We start from the raw sequence: 26,092 nt of genomic DNA, 5'->3' as shown, positions 1-26,092 counted from the left end.
ATTGCAAAATAATTAACTAGGCCAATGGTACCAAGAGATCAATTCTAAAAGGAATGTGTTTGCAAAGAACAATAAATCTTCCTTAATAAATCTTCCCAAAAGTGTAATATTAAGGCAGTTCAAGATGAGAATAACATATAATGACTCAACACTGTTTGGTAATCTGAAAGTGATCTCAGGATCCTTCCTCGAAAGGACAATATGGAAAAATTAGTGTTCTAAATCACTATGCTCAAGTTCTCTTAGAAGAGTCATTGATTATTTATTGATCTTGAAATTCTCAAACAAACTTTGAGTCTAATTTCCATTATATGTGTTCAAAAAGAAATATTTTTCTTGAATCCCATGAGCAAATAATTAATTTTTAAGTTGTGTTCAGAGTAGTATTCTGACCTAAATTTAATTGTGCAATGGAAAAGCAGAGGGCTTTTTTCAATAAGCACAAATGTGGCTAAAGCAGGCTATTGACTATGGGAAGTTTGATGATAATCCCAAGATTCTGCCATGTGGAAATAATTAAAGTAGTCCAAGTATGCAGCAAAAAAAAAAAAGAGAAGGGGTGGAAATGTAAAAGGAGGGCTGATCAAATCAAACAGAATTTTAAGTGTATAAGATTGCCAAAATACTGGCATTCTTTGCAGTACAATGTTAAGTATAACAAAATAGTCCCTTATGCCAATCAAAGCAACAACACTATTCTCTCTGAAAGGATATTACAGATCTTTCCATTTTGTTCATTGTCATATGCTTCTATTTATTTTGGGTAAGATTAAGGTCACACTGGAAATTTTCGTTATTTCTGCTTAAAGTGGAAAAGCAGTTCTTGAATTAATAGATGCTCAGGAGTTGATCACTTGCCAAGATCACACATCTATTTCAATGACACAAGGATATGATTAATCACATTCTTACTATTGTATCTGGAGATGTGTATTCCCACTATTGCATCCAAGTATAAGCATTTTCTGAGTTGATGACTGGCATGGCTTCTCTTTACTGTAATACATTTGACTGTTAAAGAGGGCTATCTAGTGTTAAATATTTCTCCTGAATTCAAATTCACAAGCATATTCCAGTAAAGTATAGCATGGCTAATATATTTAGAAGATTAAGTTTTCTCTAAGGCACTTCCTGATGAAGCAAGAATCTTTTCTTTTACCTTCCACCTGAGAAGTAGTGAAATTAAAAAAGGTTCAATGAAGTCCATAATATATCAATGGCTTCCCTGTAAAGCAAGCAGAAAAGTACCATCTACATAAAAAGCCTATATTATGCTTGAAAATAGGACTGCCCAGTGCTTTAGATCTGAAATAAAAAGAAGCGTCTGAGAATGTGAGGGGTGGTCATATTAAATCTACCATCAACTCCTAAGTATTTTGGCTTAGGATTGCATATCCACCACCTCTTCTATAGAATAAATCCAACAAAGGCACTTTTAGTTAAAGAGTTGCAGCCATGTGTTAATTACTGTATATCCTTTTGTATATCTTTTGGCCTGGTTGCATTGGATAGCCCCATCTGAGAGGTATTACAAAGTTTTTTTCATTTTGTCCTACATTTTCAATGGTATAGAGCAGTGGTTCTTAACCTTTTTGAACGAATCGCTCCCTTGACCTAATGAGGAAGTTGTCATGGCCCCCCTCCCCCAACATAACCTCTCAATCACAACCTAGGAAATGATTCTTCAATTTATGCAAACACTTTTTTGTTTTCTTTAAAATTGTCATCAGGATATATTGATGCAAATAATTTATTTCCAGTCTTTTTCCCATATCTCCCATATTCTGGCCAATGGCGTGCCATTGTATGGGTAGAGGCTGCTGTGCAACGCGCATGAAGATAAGCGATGCGTATTCACATATGTATGGCGTTCTGTACTGAAGCTAGCTGGAGGAATATTTGAAAACACAATTCAATCCACTAATAGCGAGCTATCTGATGTTTTTGTACAACAGATATACAGCGATTCACTGTACAAAAAAGTCTCAAAAGTGTTCCCAAAACTTCTCACTGCATCGCCCCCATATCGCCCCCTTTTTGTTCCTTCGCCATGTCGCCCCTTTTTGTTCCATTGCCCCCCTGAAAAATGAAATCGCCCCCTGGGGGGTAATGTCACCCAGGTTAAGAACCACTGGTGTAGAGTTAACAAAGAATGCCTCTTTATTTTTAAAGAGAAGGAGTGTACAACTGCAGATGGCCAAACAGGTTCACAGGGTTTTGAGCTGGAGGGTGAAGATCAAACAGTAAAAACATATCTGTTTACTCAACCATGAGATGAGTCAGAGATTTAAAACATAAAACAGAGACCTATTCCATCAGGTATGTTCATGTCCTTCTTCATATACAACACAAGGATAGGGAATGCCAACCCTATATTTAATTGGTATTTGCGAGCATTGTGAAACAAAATATATCTTAGAATTACATTTTAAAAAGCTGAAGTTCTTTTAATATATTTCCTTATATAAGGAAATATAATAAAACATGTGTTAGCTCTTCTGTGTCCCCATGCAGGTGAGACAAGGTAATTAAAATGCATTGTATAATTAGAAGTCTATCAACTATCACATATTAAAAAGAAAAAAATGTATGGCTGAAGTTCTAGGAATAAGGACATTGGTAGAGTATAAGCTAAAACTGTGGGGTAATGTAACACTTTTCAATACAATAATAGAACACATCAAAACACAAAATGATAAGTACAAGAGACTTGAAAGGTAATTTTCAGCTAGATTGACAAATGTAGATTGACACATTTTGCAATCCCACAAATTGGAGAGAACAACTGGTTGCCGAGCAAGGCAACAGAACATATTATATTTAAATGTAAAAATGGAGCTTTGATCTAGAATACACATCCATAAAACTATGGATTTGGGAGCTTATTTGGGGGTTAATTTAGCTCCTTTCCAAAATATATTTAATTAGGAGATATCACTGAAATCCAGCAGCATGCTTTTATATCCTTTTGACACAAGCAAATTTTTGCCATTTTGTTGGCAACTTAAAACAGTTTAAACTAAAAAAACTCCTTTGAAACCAGGAAAAGAACTGCTTAAATTTAGGCTACCTACATATCTACCTGATATTGTCCTATATGAAGGATTGCATAATTTCTCCATCCACTGTTAATTCTCCACCTACCACGAGACACAGACCCTAACCATCAAAGTTGCAGACCTAACTCAGCAGAGCTCATCCAGTAGAATAATTGAACCTTTCCCCATATATATTATTGTCCTTTGTTTGTTACTGGTATTTCTCTAAATGTTTTCCAGAACCTGAGCATTATTTATTTGTGGAATGCAAATAAATATACATCTGTAGATTTTTAAAAATGTATTATTTCCAAGATGAACCTTATTTCTACTTACAAAACTATTTCTTTTTAAAGTGCCATTTCATTTTTTTTTAAATCTTACCTTTTTCTTGATTAGTTATGTGAGACATCTTAGCCAAATAATACTATCAGAAAAAGCCAATTTTTCTGGCCAATGACATTATTTTAAAAAAGTAATTGAGAGTAAGGCAATGTCACCTGAATAAATCTTATGAATGATATGAGAAGACATTGTAGATATTTGTTCTGGTAAAATAAGCCAGTTTAAAACATGAATAGACAAAAACATTTTTTAATGTAGAAAACCACTAAAATGTAGCATATAGAAAATCACCCAAAAGCATGTAGTTAAAAAAAAAACCCTCTGTGCTACCATTAAATTTAACTTATTCTCACATCTGTGCTGCCATTTTTAGCATTATGATATTTTTATGGGAAATATCCTTCACATTCAAAAAAGTGATTTTGGAAATTATCTTTTGATGAGACTTGCTGGACCAACCAATATGTTACCAAAATGTTTGTATTATTCAGAGCCTACCATCCCAGGCAAATTCAAACTTGGAACACTGACAATGACACAAGAGCGCATAGATTTTTCCCCAGATTTCTTAAAGAGAATCAGTGGAACTACCAGAACACAGTTACTTCTGTTGATGTTCAGATTGCCTGGATATATTTTGCAATCATCATTTAGATTTTCTATTTTGTCTTCACCGCAGTCAATATTATTAAAGTGTATTTATTAGTCTTATTTTGTACCCAGAATCTAACAAAATATTAATGCCTTCTTGTAGACTCAACAAAAGCAAAATCAAATAAACTGAACCATAAAAGCACATTGGATGATATTTATGCGTAAATGTGCTTTCAAGTCCATCTTGACTCATAGCAAGTTTCTTCATTGTTTCTTGGGAAGGTTTTCAGAAGTGGCTTGCTATTGTCTTATTCCTAAGTCTGAGAGAAAGTGATTAGTGAATGCTATACAGCTCATTTTGTGTCTAACACAAGACTAGAACTCAAAATCTCCTGGTTTCTAGCCTGGTATTTTAACCACTATCCCAAAAATTCTTCTCACAGAAGAATTATATTAAACTAATTTCAAGTACTATTTCAAAAAATAAAAGATTGATAGAAATGAAAAATAAAAAGAGGAAAACAGATGTGACTTTAACATTTATTTAATCTTAACTGAAGAAGAGCAGTTATCATTCAGGACACTGTACAGAGACGGAAGTATTTCAAAGTCTTATTTTCCAAGTATAGCAAAACAACCTTTGATTTGTTTCCCCCAGACTCTGTATATGATAACTTCTTCACAGTGAGATTGAAGCCAAGAATATAAATCCCAGATTTTTCACCCACACTCAGAAATGTTTCTGCTAATACTCATGTGGAGTTCCTGGCACTTAAGAAAGAGCTTGGTCTTTAGATCAGGGTTCTATTAAACATAATTCCTGTATCAAATACGCCCCAAATGATCAAAGATCTAAATTTTCATATATTTCTGCATATATTCACAGCAATATTATCAACACAGGTAACTTAAAGTAGTTAAGGGCGAAGATTTCCAAAAACACTCACACTCTATCTTTCCTACTGATAGTCTATGTTGGATTTGCATAACCATCTAAATACTTCTGCCATGTATGCCACAAACAATTGTCTACAGTTCATGTTTAATTATGAATTTGATTTATACATGAATTCTCCATATGGTTATTACATTTATATTATGCTTACAAATCTATGAAGCATGTTCGCCGAAAGAGACTTAACATTTGATACATTTCCATGTCTAAAACAAGACTTGAATCTTGTTTTCCTCAGTGCTATTCCAAGATGGTAGCTACTATATCCCACTGATTCAACTCATTCTTTTTCAGGTTTAGCTTCTAATTCATATATAAATATAAGGGAAAATGACACAGGAAATGAATTCCACAGGACTGAGTTATTTTATTCAGGCTGCCAAGGAAAATGTTGTCACTACATTAGTAAGGAGGAAAGTATGAAAAAAACTATTCACACAACACTGGGTTTCATCAACTGTGTGAAAGTACTTTGTACACTGAGGCATGCCAAATAAAATATTGTTATTATTTTGTATTAAAAATAACACTCCTGCATTTCAAGCTTTGTGTTTAATAATTGAAAAGGATTGCCAGGTAGGGTTTTTGTCTTGTTTTGTTTTTGCAACAGCACAAGTGAGTTGTCTCTTTTTTAACTTCCTGGTTTATAAGAGGCTTGAGTTTTTAATTACTCAATATGAATTTTGGTATTGTGGTTTGTTGCCCCATTATTAAAATAGAAAGCATTTCTCATGTACTCTAAACAGGGTAATTTTCCTATGTGCAATTTCCTATAACTACAAGTTATAAAGCTTTTTTTAAAAAAAAAATGTTTCCCCTTGCTGTATCTACAAATGCCACTATAAAATCGGATTGTAAAGGTATGATAAATTGTTTCTCTAAAGTCATAAAAAGTCTGCAAGGCAAAAATAGTAGTAAACTATTGATACAAAGCTATAGTTGTGTAAAGTATTTCCCAAAAGGCACAAATATTATTGAGGTGGTGATATAAAACATAACAAAGCACTCTCTCCAATATCTAGGTTATGTTTTGTTTTCATTGGAAACATTTAATAAATAACTGTATGTGGCAAAATATCATCCACGGAATTTTGAAGGGGAAAGATGGAAAATTTAGGAATCTGTAAGACAATGTGATATGTTTTTAAATTATCCCTAAGGATCCAGTATCCTTTCTCATCTTGCAAATTCACAAGCTATAAGATTATCACCTTCTTGTGTTGCAGTCTCAAATACAGTGTAAATGAATTACAAATCATTTACAAATGCTGGCTGCAATTCAATTCAAGCAAGTTAAACACACAATCCTGTTAATTTCAACTAGACAGATAAGCATAGTCCCCCTGAAGACTGAAGGTACTGCAAAGTATTTAACTTGGATTGTATAATGTTGCAGTATGTGGAGTAAAAGGGAAAGCTGGAAAGAGGGTGGCTTTTAAAATTTTCAACAAAGTAATATAGATTTTGAGGGTTCCTTGATATTAAACTTTGTTATATTCTGCTTATGGGGCATTCCCTTTCCAATACACTGATAATCTGCCTTTTTCATAAAGGGATTTATTAGGGTTTATTGCTAGATGGAACTGGAAAAGTCTAGGGTTTCAAGGTACAAATGAGAGCAGGTGAAGACAAACAGTAACTGGAAGTCATAGAGCAGAGGTGTCAAACTGCCAACCAGTGGGCCGGATGCGTCACAGCGAAACCGTGCCCACCCCATTGCCGACACGGCAACATGATGTTGTGAGCTTGACACCTCTGTCTTAGAGTTAATATTGTCTTACCCATAAATCAGTATATTAGAGCAGCAGAGAGATAACACTCACACTGTAGTGCTGTAATATGTAAACAATTGAAAGTCTCAGAAGATGGCTTCTGATGTTTCTGTAAGCTTTAAGTGGGAATCTCAGCAAGATGATTTATGGTATCAGCCAAAAAAAGAAAACCTGTATCATGAATTATTGGGCAAAAAAAATCTAGTTAGTGGAATTTATAGGAACCACTCTAACAGTTTACGAACAGAAAACCAGAGGAAGCTGGTTTTGACAAGACAAGAATGGCATGACAAGAAACCATCTCCAACAAAGATGGAAGCCTGAAAAATCTCTTTTTATACCAAGAGCCTTCAGATTTAACTGATTAATGGAGATGAACCTTTTCTTCTACAAATATTATACAATTCTCTGCTGTTTTTAACTGATAACTGCCTTAAGGTGTCCAGTATTAGAGTCAATAGCCACCTGTGCCAAGTCAAACCTCTATAATACAGGAACTGCTTTAAGTGGCTGACTGTTTCATGGGTACTCAGTTAAAGATTACCAATTCATTGGCTTTTTCTTTTCCTGCTCCAGTCCAAGGAGTCTTTAACACCTAATGATAGTATTGAGTGACATCATAGTAGCGGTTTTTAGGGTCTCAAAGAATAATTCTCCAATGAAGCCCAGGATAAGACTTATATTGAGCACTAAAGTTTCTCACAGCAGAACAGCAGATGCTGTGTTAAGAACAAATACTTCATGGCAAAAAAGCTTCGGAGTTAAAAAATTTAAACCCTACTGTGTTCTAGCACTAGTAATGCTTGGTAATGAAACATTTGCACGAAAACAACCAAACTAAAAAAAAAAAACATCTTTGGGACAACCATGACCTGGAAGATTGAGAATCTCCATAGACATTTAACCAAACTCAGAGACCACCAAGGACTTCATAGTTCAACCATGAGATACAAATATTCTCTTTTATTGGTTAAAAATGTGTTAAGCCAGGGGAAAAAGCAGGAAAAATAAGCACTGCATATAAACTGTAGTGAGTTTAACAGAAACTTCACTGTCTTTATTGACACAGGACAACCAACACCTAATATCAGTTTTATTCCAATAAGAATTCTTATCTAGACTTGCTGTATTAAGTATGAGAAGTTTCTGCAGAATTTGAAACACAAAGCCTAAGTTCCAGAATAATGCCATTATCATTTCTTTTAAAAAGTTTTCTTCCCTATCTGAGAAGCCCTTCACTTCTCTGCTTTTCCAGCTGTTATTGACTTCCTTTCCCTTTAACTATTTGCCAGTTAAAAGCATAAGGGAATTTCATAATAATGAAATTCCACATCAAGTTCTCAAATTCTCTATACAGACTATGCTCCAAAATGTTAAGTCTAGTCACTTAAAACCACATGAACTTGTGATCATTGCCAAAGGTTAGCATATAAGTGTTCCTACGTTGGATCTGTGGTACCAAACATTTGGGAAATGTTGATTTAGCTTTTCTTCCATTCTGCATGTTCAGGCTAACTCTTCATCTCAAACTGACAGTCCCACATAGGAGCATTTAATTTGCAGAGAAATAATATTGTACATCAGTCTGTGCTTACCTGTGTAACAAAGAGTGTTGCTGTAGAAATCTATCTTCAGATCCTGTTGCTTTTGTCATGTGCCCTACTTCTCCACAAGGAGGAAGAAACACAAGTGATAGCAGTAGCAACAGGGAGAAAGGAGAGCAATTCTTTTGCTTCCCATTAACTTCATCAGCATATGGTGCCTTTCTGCAAATTGCATTGTGCATGGAGACATAGGTTGACTTATTTTGTAAGGGAAGGTCCTTTAATTAGTATACATTGACCCTTTAATTGTAAGACTGCAGTGGTAGTGATCTAGAGCGAGCACATTTATAAGCATCCAATACTTATCCTTTGTCTTTGAGTTATGGAGTGTTGGATAAAGAGGAGTTTCATAAACTGAAACAAGAATCTTCCTACCTGTTAATTATATCTTGCCATCCTATATGGAGGTTTTTATCCATATAGCCTTTTTACCGAAATGAATTTGACTTTGTATAATTAATGACACATTTCTGTCCAAATAAGATAAAATAATTAAGGATTTTAAAAAGCTGCTAAGTTTTTTTTCTCCTGATGACTGTTTGATTATTTTTGTTTGTACAAACCATCACAGCATTTGCATTTTTGCAGTCCTAACTGATGAGTGTAATTCAGATGAATGTACTATCATGTACAACTATGTTATGAACTCATGCGAAAGGTTCTCAAACTGGTTTTTGCATTGGTTGAAATTCTCTTTTCCATAAGTGATTTTTTTTAACCAGCAAAGCACTGGACTTTCCTGAGATATGGCAGGTTTAAGTACTATCTTGTCCCACACACAAGAAGCATTCTGAATTAACAATAGTTTAGTAATTAGTTCTTTAGTTACCATAGTTTGAATATAATACCAAACCATTAACAAGAAACAAGAAACTGCAAATAAGCATTTAAGAAAATGCACTATATCTTGACACCTTTGAGTATTACTCTAAATTTGCTATGCAAAGATCAGTGAGGCTATCACTTTAAAGGAAATTCTGCATCTCTACTTTAAATTTCAGGAAATAATTTCATCTCTTAGTTAGATGATACTTGTTTCTTTCTGATTTTACTGATGCAATGTAGTGTTAATCTGTATCAAAACATTTTTCAATTTGTGCATATATTTGAATTAATTTGTGTTGTTCAGTTGTATTTTCCAACTACTTAGCACAAGGAATATATTTGGAATGGGAATGTGTATGCAATATAGGATGGCTTGAATTAGAATAAGAATTATTTTGACATGCAATTTTGTGATCTCATATGCTATACAGAATATTTTTCCTTGGCTTCATATTAGCAGGGAAAATCTTTACATTTATAAAACATTCCTAAAGAACCAAAAATAAATCCTTTCCAAATGGCAAATAAAACTCAATCTTTATTACTGCCATAGCATACAATAATGTATTATATTATTTGAACATTTTGGCAGAATTTCTATAGTAATGTTCTGCTTCACAATTCCAGCAATTAAATTTAATTGATTGAAAAGATTATAATTTGAAAAACAAAAGTCATTTTCATTGAAGCAAAAAGGTAATTAAAAGGCCCAGCAAGTCTAGAATAATCTATATATTCATTTTATTGTTAATACTGGTTTTCTTTAAAGCACTTATAAGAAAATCTGTATAATAAAAAGAAGCAAATGGAAGTCATAGTTCATTATTTATTTTTAGTACTTTTAATGTATCAGAAGATACAGAAAATACTTTATAAAAATCATACAGCCCCTCTTGTGCAACAGTGAAACATTTATGAGCGTTGCAATATCTTCCTTTATTACTGTTCAGTAGAATATCTGCTTTGGATAAAATTATTCTTTCTTAAATTCTACTTCCATTGAAAACATTTTGAATCCTTTTGTTATTGTTTAGTTGTCTCATAAAAAGAATTATCTCTTCATTTACACAGAAACAATAAAACCTAGGATTAAGCAAATCATACAATATAAGCATAACCATGATAGAGGATGACACAAAATTGTATATTTTAATCTTCTTCATTAGTTAGGGGAATACAATTTATTCCTAATAAATAAATACATATTCATTATAATTCCATAACTACAGATTACATTAAAATGTTTGGAAAGATCCAAATTCTTGCCTTTTTCTCCCATTCCTTGAGTATATAGTTAATATAGCCAATAATAGGAAAATAGAAGACTTTTTTTAGAAGCAGAGATTTTTAGAGATGGTAAATCAAATTACCATCTCTAAATCCTAGCTTATCCAAACTAATCTCAAAATGCTACACCTGATAATGTCTGGTTAGCACTTGAATCAAGATCACCAAAATTTCTCAGAGCTGCAGACAAGATCGTTGTCATCGGTATGACAATAATCATAAGCAATAACTATTAGCTATTCAGTTTGATCAAATATTTTCTGGCAAATTGTTCAAGGAATGCTTCTTAGAATAAATCCTATGGCAAGTATATTTTCTGCATTTCCCAAGACTTATCCACAATTGCAATAGAAAAAAAGAAGAAAATCAATTTTCTTCTCAATAAATAAATATCTACTATTATAATTTCATAACTAAAATTATACTGAAATATTTGGAAAAGGAGAAAACCATTTCTGATCCAAATTACTTGAATATGCAGATAAAGATAACCAATAATCAGATCACAGAGGGACTGGGACTAGGAAGATAGAAGGCTTTTTAGAATCAGGGATTTTATCACTGAAATAAATCTAGGTCAACATACTTTGCAAGAGAACTAGTTAAAACTTCAATGTGGATTCTGTTAGATTTTCCATAGCAAAATACTGTGAAGCTTATCTATATTTGTCTTTGCTCAAAATTATGTAGAAGTGTGGCTGAAAAATTAATGTGACCAAAAAAGAGAATTGAAAAACACTTAAATTAAGGATTGTTTTATTCAGATCTGGTTTTAAATCTTTCATAAACTTTTTCCATCTTAATTTATACAGAGAGATTTGGGACTGAAAATCCTGAATATTGATGTTTAGAAATCTTGATGTATTTCTCTTTAAAAATTTATACATATTCATGCCCTAGTTTTCCCAAATTTTGTTTTCCTTTCAGTTTTATTTCTTCCTCTTATTTTAATTAATTTATTGATATGTGGCAGGTTCATTAGAAAAAGAAACAAGATTAGAGAAAAAGCTGCTGCCATTAACAGAAGACTTTGCCCATCCATCTTACAATGTAATATTTTTGCAACATCAATCAGTACTTTCAGTAAGTATCACATCTTATTATGAAATTTTCTTATTCCAAGCTATGTTGCTATGTTAGTTACAATGTCCACCAGCAGTTCTTCAGTTTTAGACAGAGTGATTTTCAAGACCAAGCGTTCATAAAATACCAGAATACAAAAATCCAAAAGATTTGGAGGGTCCTTAAGCAACTACACTAGACTTTAGCAACTATAGTTCCTTCATGTAAATGTAGAGTTTAACACCTACTAAATGATCTGCAAAGTCCTAATAAGTCCTTGACGTAAGTTACATTGGCTGCAAAAGGGTTTCCTCATAGAACCCAACCTTCATTATAATTTTGAATTGTTAAACTATATTAGATATAATTTAATGTATTATAATTCTAATATATATATACTGTACATATATATAATAATATATATAATCTAACTCTATTAACTCTCTCCTTTGTATGTAAATAGATATAAAATTGTCACAGTGTCAATGCATATACAAACATATTCAGATAAATATGAGCAATAGATAATGACTGATCTAGTGTAGTGATTAGTGTCAAAATGTGACTGTATAATCAAGTTTACAGCCATTTTAATAATGACCATTACTGGAACATCTAGCAGCAATCAATATGTGTCAGTTTAACCTATCTCAAAAAAAATGTACTGAGAGTAACAGCAGAACCATTATAAGAGACAAAATGACTGCAAATCATATAAATGAGAACTTCCTTAGTATTAGAATAATAGCATTAGTATTAGTTCTAAGATCAGCCAATTATATGCCATAGTAACTTGCTAGGTCTTCATGTATCCATGCAAACAGCCAAAGATAAGAGTTAATACTTGCTTTGATGATAAGAAGCTAAGAGCACAGTTCAGTTTAGATTCTTATTGGGAAGCTCTAATACAGTGGTTCTCAACCTGTGGGTCGGGACCCCATTTGGGGTCGAATGACCATTTCACAGGGGTCACCAAACCATGCTGTCCGCCATTTTTTTCCCTTTTCCCTAGCTGTCCTACTCCCTCTTATTGGTGGCCACACCCACTTGGGGGTCACCACAACATGGGGAACTGTATTATGGGGTCACGGCATTAGAAAGGTTGAGAATCACTGCTCTAATAAGACAAGGATTGGTTGGGAGTGATTGATATCAGTACCAAGGCCACATTGTATCAGAGGTTTTTCTGAAAGCAGTACTGCACTTGCAGAGGAAAAGAGAGGGAAAGGAGAAAATGCCTGAAATGGACTTAGCCATTCAAACTTTTCAAAATATCTTTCAAAATCTGCACCGGGCAAAGAAATTAGGTAGTTGATTTCCCTGAGTTGTTCAGCATAAGGAAAAACTTCCAACAAATTCTCAAGTGCATGATTATATCCCTTCATATAAAGATCAGTGATAAAATGTCTAAAGGATTTCTCTCATGAGGGTTTCTCCTGGGAAATATAAAAAACTATGGAGCTACAGATCAATGGATATATCAAGTATTGAAGAGATGACTGCACAATGAAAGATAAGGTATTAACATACAGGCTCATCTCATAACTATATAAGTGCAAGAATACATTCCACTTCTAAGTGCTTATCAGAAATTATCTTTGGAAATGTTTTAAAAGATAATTATCTTAAATAAAATTAAATTAAAAATTAAATGAAAACTAGAAGAAAAAAAATTGCAGAATTCCTTGGTCTGGCACTAATTTAATACACTGTAGTTGTATTAAATGTATTAAAGTTGTATTTTGTGGTTGTTTCTCCATTCAACTACCTCATAATGTAAGCCAGAGAATACAAACTTTCCCCCACTATTAATTTGAAATGGCTTAACCCTAAGAATATAATGAAGAAGCAATTATTTTAAATTAAGAAAGATATTTAATAGAAAACATATTGTTTAAAAAACCAGAAAATGTCAGATACTTAAATATGAACGTTAACAAATGAACTCACGATCCTTTGCTAGGCAACAGATTCTGTACTAACATGTTTCCTTTGTCTGAACCAAGCTTTGTTACTGAGTACAATGGAACTTACAATTCATAATAAATGTTTAAATATGGTTTTATTTTCAAGGCTGGTGAAGCAGCTGGAGTAGCCATAGCCATGTTTCAAGTGTACTGTTATCATCACAAGTCACACTTTATATGAATAATTTAATAGCATGGTTTGACCTCTTCTTCTCCTCCAATTCTTCTGTTTTTCTTCTAAAAGCTTTACAACTATACAATTATTTCTCAACATCTTTCTTGAATGTCCACAAATATGTTTGCTTTCAGATGAGTTCACATTTATTTAATTAAGGCCTAGGCTTGTGCTATTCTTAAATAAAGCAGACATCACTCTCAGGCTTTCAAATAATTAATCAAAGTGGCCAATTTTATCTTAAATAATTAAAGGTTTCCTGGTTTATGGCAGCATTATTAACATGTGATTAATAAGCAGTTAATGAAAACCAGCTCCAGCAATACATTTATTAAGATACTTTGTCTTAGTTCAAACTTAGGTGACATTGTTTTAAACCACAGTTCAGAGGCCTTTTTCATTTAGCAATATATTCTTAAAAATATTATCTCATCAAGCAGCTAACAGAATTCAAAACATATGGGGGCCCTCTTGTTCCTCCTGGAAAATAAATGTGGCTTACTGTGTCTTATTATTGGGCCAGTTAACAGCAATCTAAATGTAGTCCAAGTTAATCAAGATGAACTTATTTTGTCTCCTTCATGGTTTTGGAAACAATAGAAAAACAAAATCAACTGTAGGTAATCTTAAAGTTCTATAAATATAGGTAAAATGGGAAAGTGAAATTCCGGTGCAATCCAATATATACACAAAATACTGTATCTATTGGGGGAATAAAATCATGATATGGGATCTTCCAAAAAGAATTGTGAATGATTGGTAAAAGTGATAAGAGTTTTCTACCTTGCATCATTTTGTTTCACTTTCACTCACTTCTACTAACAATAATAACACAAGATGACACTTACTTGAGGACCAGGTTGACCCTGTGTAGAAAAGAGAGAGAAAAAGAAAGAACAATTTTAAACACCAAACCCATTAAAAAAAAGTTAGAAGTTAGTGCAAGTTAGAAATGTACTGTGTGGAGGAACAAGGTCATGTTATTTTCACAATGTGCTGCTAATGATCTATATAAAAACATATTAATAAGGTAGCATTATTGTTCGATAATTAGATTTCAGTAGACCAGCTTCAAAGTAATCTCTATAAACCTTATCTGAAAACCAACAACAACAACCAAATTCTTAACTGCCAATACAACTCTTTTGATCTAACAAATTGCTGGTAACAGTTTTTCCTTAAACAGATATTCCATCCTTCAGTTAATATTTTTCTCCATCAAAATTACATTACATTCAAAATTAATTGTCTTTAAAGTGATAGTTTTTTCACATTAGTTCATTTTCTAATTTTTAAAATATGACTACTGTAAATACATAGAGCAGTGGTGACGAACTACTACGCGTGCCAACATCCCAGCCCCACCTCCCTCTTCAGCCCCCTCTGCCCCAACAGCCCCCCGGAGGAGAGTCGCGCCTGGGCACGGCCTGCACGGATCAGCGCAGCCAAGGACATGGCAGCTGGACAGCAGGGACAAGACTCTGCCATCATGCCCGCCATGTGCAGTTGATGCTGCAAGGCGCGGGCAGAGGTCGTGGCCGCCATGGTGCTGCTGGGTCACCTGGGCAATCTGTGGCTGGCTGTGGAAGTGGTGTGTGGTCCTGCAGGTGGGCGGGGTTGGAGTGGGGGCAGGGCAGGTAGGGCAGAGTGGGTGGGACCAGGGACGGACCTGGGGGCAGGCAGAGGCAGAGTGGCAGGATGGGGGGGCAGAGCGGGGGCCAGGGCAGGGGTGGAGCCATTTTTTGGGCATTCAGTATCGAAAAGATTCACCATCACTGACATCGAGTATGTTGTTGAATTTGAACTCTATATTGTTACCTTTATTTTATTTAGATTATTTATAGGCTGTTCCAATCATAGTTAGGAATATTTGTTTATGTCAAGAAAGTGAGATTTTCAATACAAAAATCTCACTTTCTTGACATAAGCAAATATTCCTAACTATGATGACACTAAAATAATAAAATGTGTGTTGTGAAGAAGCCCTGCTCTTTAATAATGTCCTATGAAAGGATATAAGGAGCAGAGTGACATACACACATTTTACATCATGAAGAACATCTTTTTCCCCCTTACCTGTGAATGCCCATTTCTACCTTGATTTTAAAAATAGTGCTCAGGTAGAAGGAAACCATTTGCATAATTATATCAACTTTCCCAAAGCATCTGGTTGGTCATAATTAGAGGAACTTTTCAGGCCAAGAATTTCATGTAACTCTTTTTGCATCAAAGATCTCACTGACATTCTTTAAAAACAATTTGATGGAGTCAGGATATGCATTTATTTCTTTTCATGAATATTTCTTCCGCTACACTCAAAATACTCAAAAAATGTTCTATATTGGTTATCTTTGAAAATCACACAGAGATTGCAACTGATAAAGAATCAGTTTACTTGTCTCATTGAGTATGTTAAGGTTTTCTGACTTACAAAAAATGAGGTATGTGGGGATTTAGAAGTGGCACAGGTTATAGTGATAAAAAATAACTTTATAATCAAACCTTGCGTTTATTACTTTTGTTCATCATAAACCCAGTTATGGTTTCATTTAGAGATCACTTCTCTTAACAATTGAGTCCCCACTCCCAATTATGGTTGCCAAACAAGGACTATCTATATTTCTTCTGGTGACTATTTTATAAAATAATCTCTGATCTTGGAAATCAGACTGGACTAATTATATTCTGGTGACCTTTGGAAATCTGCTAAGCCAAAGTTATTCCAGAGGGCTCCTGGGAGTTGATATTGCCCAGTGCTACAATATTTAAAATTATTTACATTAATATTTTATTAGGAACTTGTATTATAACTTTTCAACTTCAATGTATTTTTGATTATGATCGTAAATCTCCAATAGTTCAATGATTTGGAAAATATATAAAGGAAATAAGTGAGCAAACAAATATTCCAAACATGATCTGGATGACTGAGAATCTCCATAGACATTGAGCAAACAAGTAGAGAATTTAATAAATAAATTAAGTATTAAATAAATACTTTAATAAAAACTGTATATTTTATTAGGGATCTCTAAGAGATACTTACAATTTCTCAAGAATGCATTCAGCCATATCTAGTCATCCATTTTCCTATTCATTCTTTCCTTAAAAACTTGCATAATTACCAGTACTTTCATGCAAATATCATTTTACTTAACACTGATCATCCCAAAGCTTCTTATTAAATTAAAGTTTTTTAAATAAGTGTTCCAAGGGTTATGCTTCAGTTTTTAAAAATCATACATGTGTACTGAGGCTTGTTTCCATTAGAGTACAGCCATAATAACTTTTCTTCAATTGACAGAGGTTGTTTTCATATCTCTGACAGGAGAATTATTTTAAGCTCTATCATTCCTTTAGTTGTAATACACACAGGAAAATATAGTTAGTGTAAGCTAAGAGAAAATGAAAAATACCCAGGGTTACTTGGAAAAAATAAGTTGGATTTCTTATCACAATCAATTAGCAATGAGAAAACAGAAAACTTCTAAATCCTTAGAAAAGTACTGAAACCTTAAACAATCGGATTTCATTATAATGTTTAAGAATTCACTTAAAGCTCCAGAAAGTCTTTTACTGAGATATGAAAACTGCTATGAAACTGTTTCAGTGATCCCAAAAGACTCCATAGAATATAATCCCTAGGTTACATTATATGAAGAGTTAATATAAAATTTTATCTCAATTCAGAATGCATTGAATGTGCTAAATGATATTTAAACGTTTACTAGCATGTATAGTGAAGACCTAAAATTAGGACGTGCACATTGTTGGGTGGCATTAGAGACATATAGTACATCAATAGTGAGTGTATTTCTTGATTGTAAAGACTGTAATGAGATCAAATAGTTTATCTTCTGAAATATTTTGAAAAGGAGCTATAATGAGAAAGATACTTTTTTCAAGGCAAGGAGTAATCAGTGTGTGTTAACTGAGTGGGAGTCTCCTCTAAACCACACCATAAATAATTAGTGGAAATATTGAATGACAATGTACAATAGAGTTCTTTTTCCAAGATTAGTCAAAAAGAATGCTATCCATAGCAATGGAACTCCAAAAGGAAGACAATTCATTGAAGAGGGATAACAGGAAGAAGAGGAAAAGTGGCAAATATTCAATAAAATGTAGAAGATTTCAAAGCGCAGAAGCACCACAGTAAGCAAATATTTATCCTCAAATGCAAGCATCATGAAAACATCCACCTCTAGCATTTTTCCACATTCTCCAAAAACAGTACTGCAGATTAAAAATGTCAAAAATCATTGGAGTGTTTATAAGTATGATAGAAGAGAATACCATCTAACTTTTGAATAATTTACATTTAATTTTCCTCTTTCTGTTCTTTATATACAATGAGTTAAAGTATTTTACAATTTGTTTACTGATTGTAACTATATTTGTTTAAGGTTTATTTGGGTTTTAAAAATTTTTTTTTTCTTTTTTTTCTTTTAAGTTCTAGTTAAGCCTGTATTCAGCTCTGGGAAGATTGGGGGAGGGTCTTGGGGTGGGTTGGGAGGGACTGGGGAAGGGGATTTTATTGTAAAAATTTTAAAAAATTTTCAATAAAAAAAAATCACTGGAGTGTTGCTACGTCTAGCTAGCATTTCCATAGCACCATTTCTTGCACCATATACAATAATAACATGTCTATCTAAACAACTATTTAATCCTTTCTCTTACCACAGATATGAGCTGTAATATTTCTCTCTCTTGTTTTTCCAATGTTGAAAGCATGATAAAGGTAATAATAATAATAATAATAATAATAATAATAATAATAATAATAATAATAATAATAATAATAATAATGGTGATGAAAATGATAAAATTAAACTGCTCTGGGACTTCAGAATTCAAACAGACAAGCACCTGCAACATAACACTCCAGACTTAACAATTGTCGATAAGAAAGACAAAAAAGTCTGGATAGTGGACGTGGCAGTGCCTGGAGACAGCAGAATAGAAGAGAAAGAACTGGAGAAGATAACAAAATACAAAGACCTACAAATAGAAATAGAAAGACTGTGGCAAAAGCAAGCAAGGGTAGTACCAATAGTCATAGGCTCCTTGGGTGCAATCCCAAAACAACTGGAGCACCACTTGAACACCATTGGCATTGACAAATTCGCTATTAGTCAATTGCAAAAGGCGGCCTTATTAGGAACTGCTTCCATCCTGCGACGATACCTGTAATACCATCAAACATCCACATCTGCCTATCCCAGGTCCTGGTAAGGACTCGATAGGTAGACAAAATGCCAAATCCAGTCTGAACATCTGGCTGACTGTGCGATGATCCATAATAATAAAGTTGGAAGGGACCTTGGAGGTCATCTAGTCCAACCCCTGCTCAGGCAGGAAACCCTATACCATTTCAGACAAATGGCTGTCCAGTCCCTTCTTAAAAACTTCCAGTGTTGGAGCATTCACCACTTCTGGAGGCAGGTTGTTCCACTGATCAATTGTTCTAACTGTCAGGAAGTTTCTCCTTAGTTCTAGGTTGCTTCTCTCCTTGGTTAATTTCCATCCGTTGCTTCTTGTCCTGCCTTCAGGTGCTTTGGAAGTTTTTTAATTGCAGTTTTTAATTTGTCCAATGTCAAATATTTTTATGTCCCTTGTTTTGAATGTACTACTCAGAAGCGTTCTTATACATGAGGGGGTTTGGTGAATTGGGAAAGTGTTTTTCTCATTTTATTAATTCCATAAAAAATATTCCTATAAATTCACCATCACTGGGACACAGGGTTACCTAATTATTTTAATACACCAGTGTTTCTCAAAGAGAAGATATTTAAGGGCAAATAATGTTGAAATATTTATAATTAACATACAGAGCATTTCTCATTACAATCTATCTATTAATAAAAAGTGTCTAGGGGACTGTGTATATGTATATAATATGTGTGTAATGGCATCATAATTGTCTCCTTTTTTTGAGTGGGTATAAGATTAACACCCCTGATAATTATATTCACAGATTTTCCTCTACAACTGGGACTGGAATTCAAAAGCATTCCAAAACTCACAAAGCATTTTTGACAACATGGGCAGAGATGACATAAAGAAAATGTGCTCCAAGCCTTTCTATTAAATCTGACCTTGAACTGAGACTAGACTTCTTTCAAAACATGTCTCTAAATTTGGATGTAGAACACTTGAAAATCAGGCCAGAGGGATTTTAGAAAATCTGCCTCATATACACAAATACAATAATGAAACCTTGGCTGCAATTTTAAGTTTATTTAGTAGAAAACACAAACGAAGCTTTGTAGATTATTTGAATGCAGTCTGTTTATCAGTATGAGCAACCATAGAAGCAAAAATAGAAGATGCACTCTGGGTTCTTGGATGGGGGAAAAGGATTACTTTATATAAATATTTACTACAGAAACATTTTGTATGGTGAAATATACACTTGCCCACTTACCTGGGTATAAGTCTCAAATTAATTTTTATATTTTATCTAATACTTGTTAATATCTTGATTTTTAAAAAGCAACAGAGCTCAAGACAGGATAACACTTACAAAAAATAACCAAGGAACTAACCAAGCAGAAGTGATAACAAAATAAGTTGTCCCCGAATAGACTGCAATTGTCTTCATTGTTGCCTATCTTTATGGTAGAGGAGTAAAGAAAGTATGAAATAAACAGTGATAATGAAGATGTACTGAAATGTGAAAATCCTTCAGATGTCACCATGAAGAGAAAGAAAATGAATCCACAGTTTATAAAGCTGCTTGGGAGACAAATTATATTAATAAAGGGAGACCACCTGAACGAATTAGATGTACAAGAAATACTGATGAAAATTCCTTGATAGTTCCAATCTTTCTTTCTAAATTCACCAAGATCACAGTTAAAATCCCAGGATGACAGGTGATAGTATGTCTGGACAATGGTCTCACAGAAATGATCTCATAGAATAACAGAAGTGGAAGGGACCTTGTGTTCATCTGGTCCAACCCCCTGCTCAAGCAGGAAACCCTATACCATTTCAGACAAATGGCCATCCAGTCCCTTCTTGAAAGCCTCCGATGTTGAAGCACCCACAACTTCTAAAATCAAGCTGTTCCATTAGTTAATTATTCTCACTGTTAGGAAGTTTCTTCTTAGTTCTAGGTTGCTTCTCTCCTTGATTAGTTTCTATCCATTGTTTCTTGTCTTGCCTTCAGGTGCTTTGGAAAATAGTTTGCCCCCCTCATCTTTATGACAGCCCCTCAATATTGGAACACTGCTATAATGCTACCCCTAATCCTTTTTTTCACCAGACTAGACATACCCAATTATCAACAACTGCAGATGAAGAATTTACCTAGCAACAAATGAATGGTCCAAAATTATAACCCATTCAGGCATTTGTTATCCAGATGTGTGTCACATCCACATTCAGAGGACACTCTGAATCATCTTTCTGCCTGCATCAACTTAATGACACTAGCTGCTCTAGGCAATCTTGCATTAAGCACAAATGTTTCCAGCACTAAAGCCATTACTTATATTGCTGAACATGCAAAGGCTCCTATGAAATCCAGAATCCTGAATTTTCAGAGTCGCAGGAAATCTGGAAGCTAAAAAAATAATAAAAAATATAAAAAGACAGCAAAGCTGGAGACAATTTTTTTATCACATCTTTGTGTCAGAAAATATTGAACTGTTGAACTATTGATAAAAATATCAAATATGAAATATTAAAATATCAATTTCAGGAGATACTATTTAAGTTTGCATGTATGCATATATATGCATATATGCAAATTTATATAATACTAATATCTTCAACCCAAAACTATTTCCTTTGATTAAAAAATCCTGATGCTTAAATGCTGAACAAGTCTTGTTTTCTCCACAAAACAAAACAACTTGTCTCATTCATTTTGATTAATTCAACAGATTCATTTTAGAGTAAATGGTTAAGGAGTGTAACAAAACAAATTATGTCACTTTGCAAGAACTTATATATTATGCTGTGATGACTAAATATGTTGAATTAACTTAAATTAACTATGCACCTTCAAAATTGGAGACTTAATGAACAGCTTAGAAAATAGAGAACAATTACAAGATAAGCATTCAATATGGAATGCCAATTTTGACAGTTTTTAAAAGTTATATTGAATAACAGGATGCAAATTAAAGATTTGGTTAGACTTGTACGTTACTGCACATCAGGGAACATATGCCTCTGTTGTTCAGGGACATTTGCATAGCTGTTGCATTTATACTTCTGTGAATGTCTAAATGTTCCTTGCCTTGTGTCACCTTTCAACAGGAAGTTGGATCAATCAATCAGCATGCAGGACGTGCATCTCCACACAACATGAATTTAAGATTTGGAAGTTTTGTGTGTTGGTCTGACTGCAACTATCTGCAACCTACGCTTACCCACTAACCTCTTTGCACTATAGGTATATTTCATTGCCTATATGCAGTTGCAGATAAATCAAGCTTTATTCACTTTAAAGAATAGCAAACTGAACAATGGAATACTTCCTTTGCAACTTTAAGTTTGTTAGTACATAATTCATTGTTTCTTTTTATGATGAAAACATTAAAATTAAATGAACTCTTATTCTCCTTTATGAATTAATTATATTCTTAGAAAAGGTGCATTTAAATTGGGTTCTTTTATTTGATTCCATAGGAATAATATAGGATTTCTGGCAACAGATTTGGCTTTGGGTGGACAAGGGAGCTGTTTTAAAGATGTTTTCTTCTATTGCCTTTCTTTCAGAGAGAAGCTGTTTTCCATAACAAATCATTAACAAAATATCTTTTTGAATGAATGAAATGAATTTCAAAAATTTATTTCAAAAGACTATGATGCCAGCACAAAGCACAAAACCAATTTACATTGTATTATTTTACTGAATTACATTACAAGATTGGGCTCTTCTATGATCTTCCAAATTGATTATACAATTGGCAATTGTCTCATAAGGCTTTAAATTGAATATTTGATTCTTGAAGATGTTGGAGATTGAATATGGGACTGAACATTTAAAGCAGGCACTCTACCATTAAGGGGTTAGACTCTTGCTTTGCCCAACAAAAAATCCTTTGGCTAACAACAATTCCAATTATAGGTAACTATAGATGTCCTCAATCAAAGCCCTAGAAAATGCAAAAGTATTAAATACCTATGTGATGGTCCTGGTCTTGCATTATATAGTTTACTAATAAAGACCTGCAAATTTAGCCATATACCCAAACACGTAAAAATAACACTACAAAGAATAAATAAATAAAGCAATCTCTAAGTCAAATTACTATTAATATATTTGGTAGGCATTTTCTGAAGTATTATTATTGATACTTGAACATTCTGAACATCTGTAGAGCAAAATAGCTTTATGCCCTATATTTAAAATGCCTCATCTCTTTTTGAAAAAACTAAATATTTTATATCTTTAAATAGAAATACTATATTCAATTCATCAGCACCATCATTACTTCCATGTACCATTTTTGATGTGGCTAGTGCTATATTGATGAGAAGCCATATCACTTTTAAGTAGCTTGGAATTCAGAATTCTATGGATTGTTATAACAGATGTGGTTAATTATATTTTCTGTCTTCCCTGTAATAATTCTGAATTTCTCTCTCTTCTAATGTTTTCTGAAGTAAATATAAGCACACCTAAAGCACACTGAACATCAGTGAGGATCCCATCTGATGATTAAAAAGGATTATGTCAAATAACTGTGCAAGAGGAATAGAGGAAATTGTAAAGATGGAGCAAGATGGTCAAAAGTGTGGCACTTGCCAATCTGGCATTCAGTAAAGTTTTTTTTCAAGTAGATGGACAGAGCATTGTGGTTTTAATCAACATAACTCAGCCCTGATTGAAAAATTCCCCTTGACAATACAACCTGCTACTACTGTATTTATTTATTTATTTATTAATAAAATTTATATGTTGCCCAATCCCTAGGGATTCAGGGCGGCGTACAAAATTAAAACAATAAATATAACAATAAAAATGAGTGCATTCATACAGCATGTCCCAATTGTGTCCCGGCCCCCCCGGGGACATCAACCTCAGGCCTGCTGGAACAGGAGAGTTTTAATGGCTTTCTTGAAGGCCGGCAAGGTGGGAGTAGTTCGAATCTCGGGGGGAAGTTGAACCATATATTCACTGATATGATACATTTTGCAATTCAACATATAAATAACAAGAAAAAATCAAGGAAACAGTAGGTCCACTTAAGACAGAAAACAGCAAGGAAGTAACAGGCAATAGATAGAAAGTAGAGCTGCTTAACTGATTCTTTGCATCAGTCTTCATGCAAAAAGAAACTATAGCCCAACCTACCCAAAACCTAACTGTAAAAGACTAGAAATAAAAATTAAAATAAGTAAGAAAATGGTTACAGAACACTTTTCTGATCTTGATGAATATAAATCACTGGAACCTGATGGTTTACACCCCAGAGTTCTGAAGGAGCTGACAGATGTTAACTCAGAAACATTGTACTATATCTTTCAAAAATCCTAGAATACTAGGGAATTACCTGAGGATTGGAAAAGAGCTGTTGTGGTTCCCATCTTCAAAAAAGAGGGGGAAAAATAGACCCAGGAAACTATAGACCAATCAGTCTAATATCAATACCTGGGAAGATATGGATCTGTGAACATCTAGAAACAAATAAAATTATAACTAAAAGCCAGCATGGGTTTGTTAAAAGCTGATCATGCCAAGTCAATTTTATGTAATTCTTTTACAAAGTGATTAAATTAGTAGACCAGTGAAATGCTGTAGACATAGTATACTTAGACTTTAGCAAGGCATTCGACAAAGTAGACCACAACCTACTTCTTAGTAAGCTAGAAAAATGTGGGATAGATAGTATCACCACCAGATGGATTTGTAACTGGCTGACAAACTGTACTCAATGAGTCGCCCTTAATGGTACTACATCTACATGAAGTGAAGCAAGCAGTGGGGTGCCACAAGTTTTGTCTTAGGTCCAGTACTCTTCTATATCTTCATAAATGACTTAAAGAGAACAGTAATTAATATTTATATGTTACTTACATGTAAGGGTGTAGGTCTATACATATGTTGTATACAGTATGCTTTAAATGTGTGTTATGTATGTGTACACTTGAGAGCAAGCAACTAAATTTCATTTTTAATGTGTGCCATTGTGCCCACAGGAAAAAGAATGACAACAAAGATTATCTGAACTGAATTATCTGAACTCTCCTAGTCCTAATGGTTTGTCAGGGGATTTTTATAAATAATGAAAAGAGATTTTAATACCATAATTTTTACTTGTATGCAATACTTTGAATAAGGGGATCCAACTGGATCCTTTACCAGAGTCTAGGAAACAGTCTAAGATCGTTTGTGTTAAATTGAGAAAGATTCTCAGAATCTGGAATTTTACAGGGCCATTTAACTTCTTAATACAGACTATAAATTTTACATTACGCTGTTAGCCAGAAATAGTATACAGTTTCCTGCCTGAGCAGGTGGTTGGACTAGAAGACCTCCAAGGTCCCTTCCAATTCCGCTATTCCATTCCATTCCATCATATGGATCAATCTATTTGCTTGATTGCAAATAAAAACATTTCCCTATCAAGAAATCATTAAAAATGATACAAAGTAAAATTAGTAAGTCTTCCCTAGCCATTGGTTCTATAAATACAGTATATTTAAAACTTTTTACTTTCTGGAAATTTAACTTTAATATTAATTAATTTCAAATTTGGGATCAGGTAAGATTGAACAGTTATGATTCAGATCCTATCATGATTCAAAAGGTACAAAATAGGATTGCTTTTTATCATCTTTACTATTCAACCTAGCCATAGATGCATTGACAATAGAGTTTAGTTCTATTAATCAGATTTGTGAGATGAAATGGGAGATAAGACATATCTTTTAAATCTATTTGCAGATGATAAAAATTTTTACTCCTTCTTATCCAGTCAGCTATACTGTATTAAGCTGTCAACTATATCCAAAAATTCAAAAGGAAGTCTCCATTGTTTTAGAGATTACAATGGTATATAAATCTTTAAAATATTTAGATATCACTATTACTAGAATTATTAATAAAATATTTACAAATAACTATATACCAACACAGAAGAAATTAAATAAGGGAATGAAAAAGTGGGATTCAAAACATTTCAGTATTTTAGGGTGAATTGCAGAAGGGTAAACTTTTTATTTCAATGCCTTACAGTGGCAGTTATAGAACAGGCTTCAAATAATAGTGGCAACAATAAAAAAAATAGAAAGCATCTGCTTTCAAGCAAAAACAAAATTTGAGAGTAAAGAAAATAATTTTATATGGACCTCAGAGGCTGCGACATGTCCTAATTTGTCAATATATTATCAAGCAACACAGGACATATGATTCCATTTACTATGGGAAACTCTTCTAAACAATGGATTAAAATTGAAAACTATGTTAGAGCCAAATAAGTTTATATATCAGTGGTTTTTTTCATC

The 26,092-nt window shown here is 33.5% G+C and overlaps 1 protein-coding gene across 5 annotated transcripts in view; it reads right to left on the bottom strand.

The window, feature by feature from the left end:
• LOC120305928 (collagen alpha-1(XXV) chain-like) overlaps window positions 1–26,092 on the bottom strand; it is a 310,346-nt gene that overhangs the window by 41,039 nt on the left and 243,215 nt on the right. For 4 of the 5 annotated variants that reach the window (XM_039338369.1, XM_039338367.1, XM_039338371.1 and 1 more), the window contains one exon: window positions 14,473–14,490. The exons of the other annotated variant lie outside the window; for it this stretch is intronic. In XM_039338369.1, coding sequence (XP_039194303.1) covers window positions 14,473–14,490 — 18 coding nt within the window. The remainder of the gene's footprint in view (window positions 1–14,472; window positions 14,491–26,092) is intronic. 5 annotated transcript variants of the gene reach the window in all.

Source organism: Crotalus tigris, unplaced genomic scaffold (assembly GCF_016545835.1).
Source record: "Crotalus tigris isolate CLP2741 ecotype Arizona unplaced genomic scaffold, ASM1654583v1 scf7180000017695.2238764, whole genome shotgun sequence".
Taxonomy (NCBI): domain Eukaryota; kingdom Metazoa; phylum Chordata; class Lepidosauria; order Squamata; family Viperidae; genus Crotalus; species Crotalus tigris.
The sequence above is the reverse complement of the archived record's forward strand: the minus strand, read 5'-3'. Positions and strand labels throughout refer to the sequence as shown.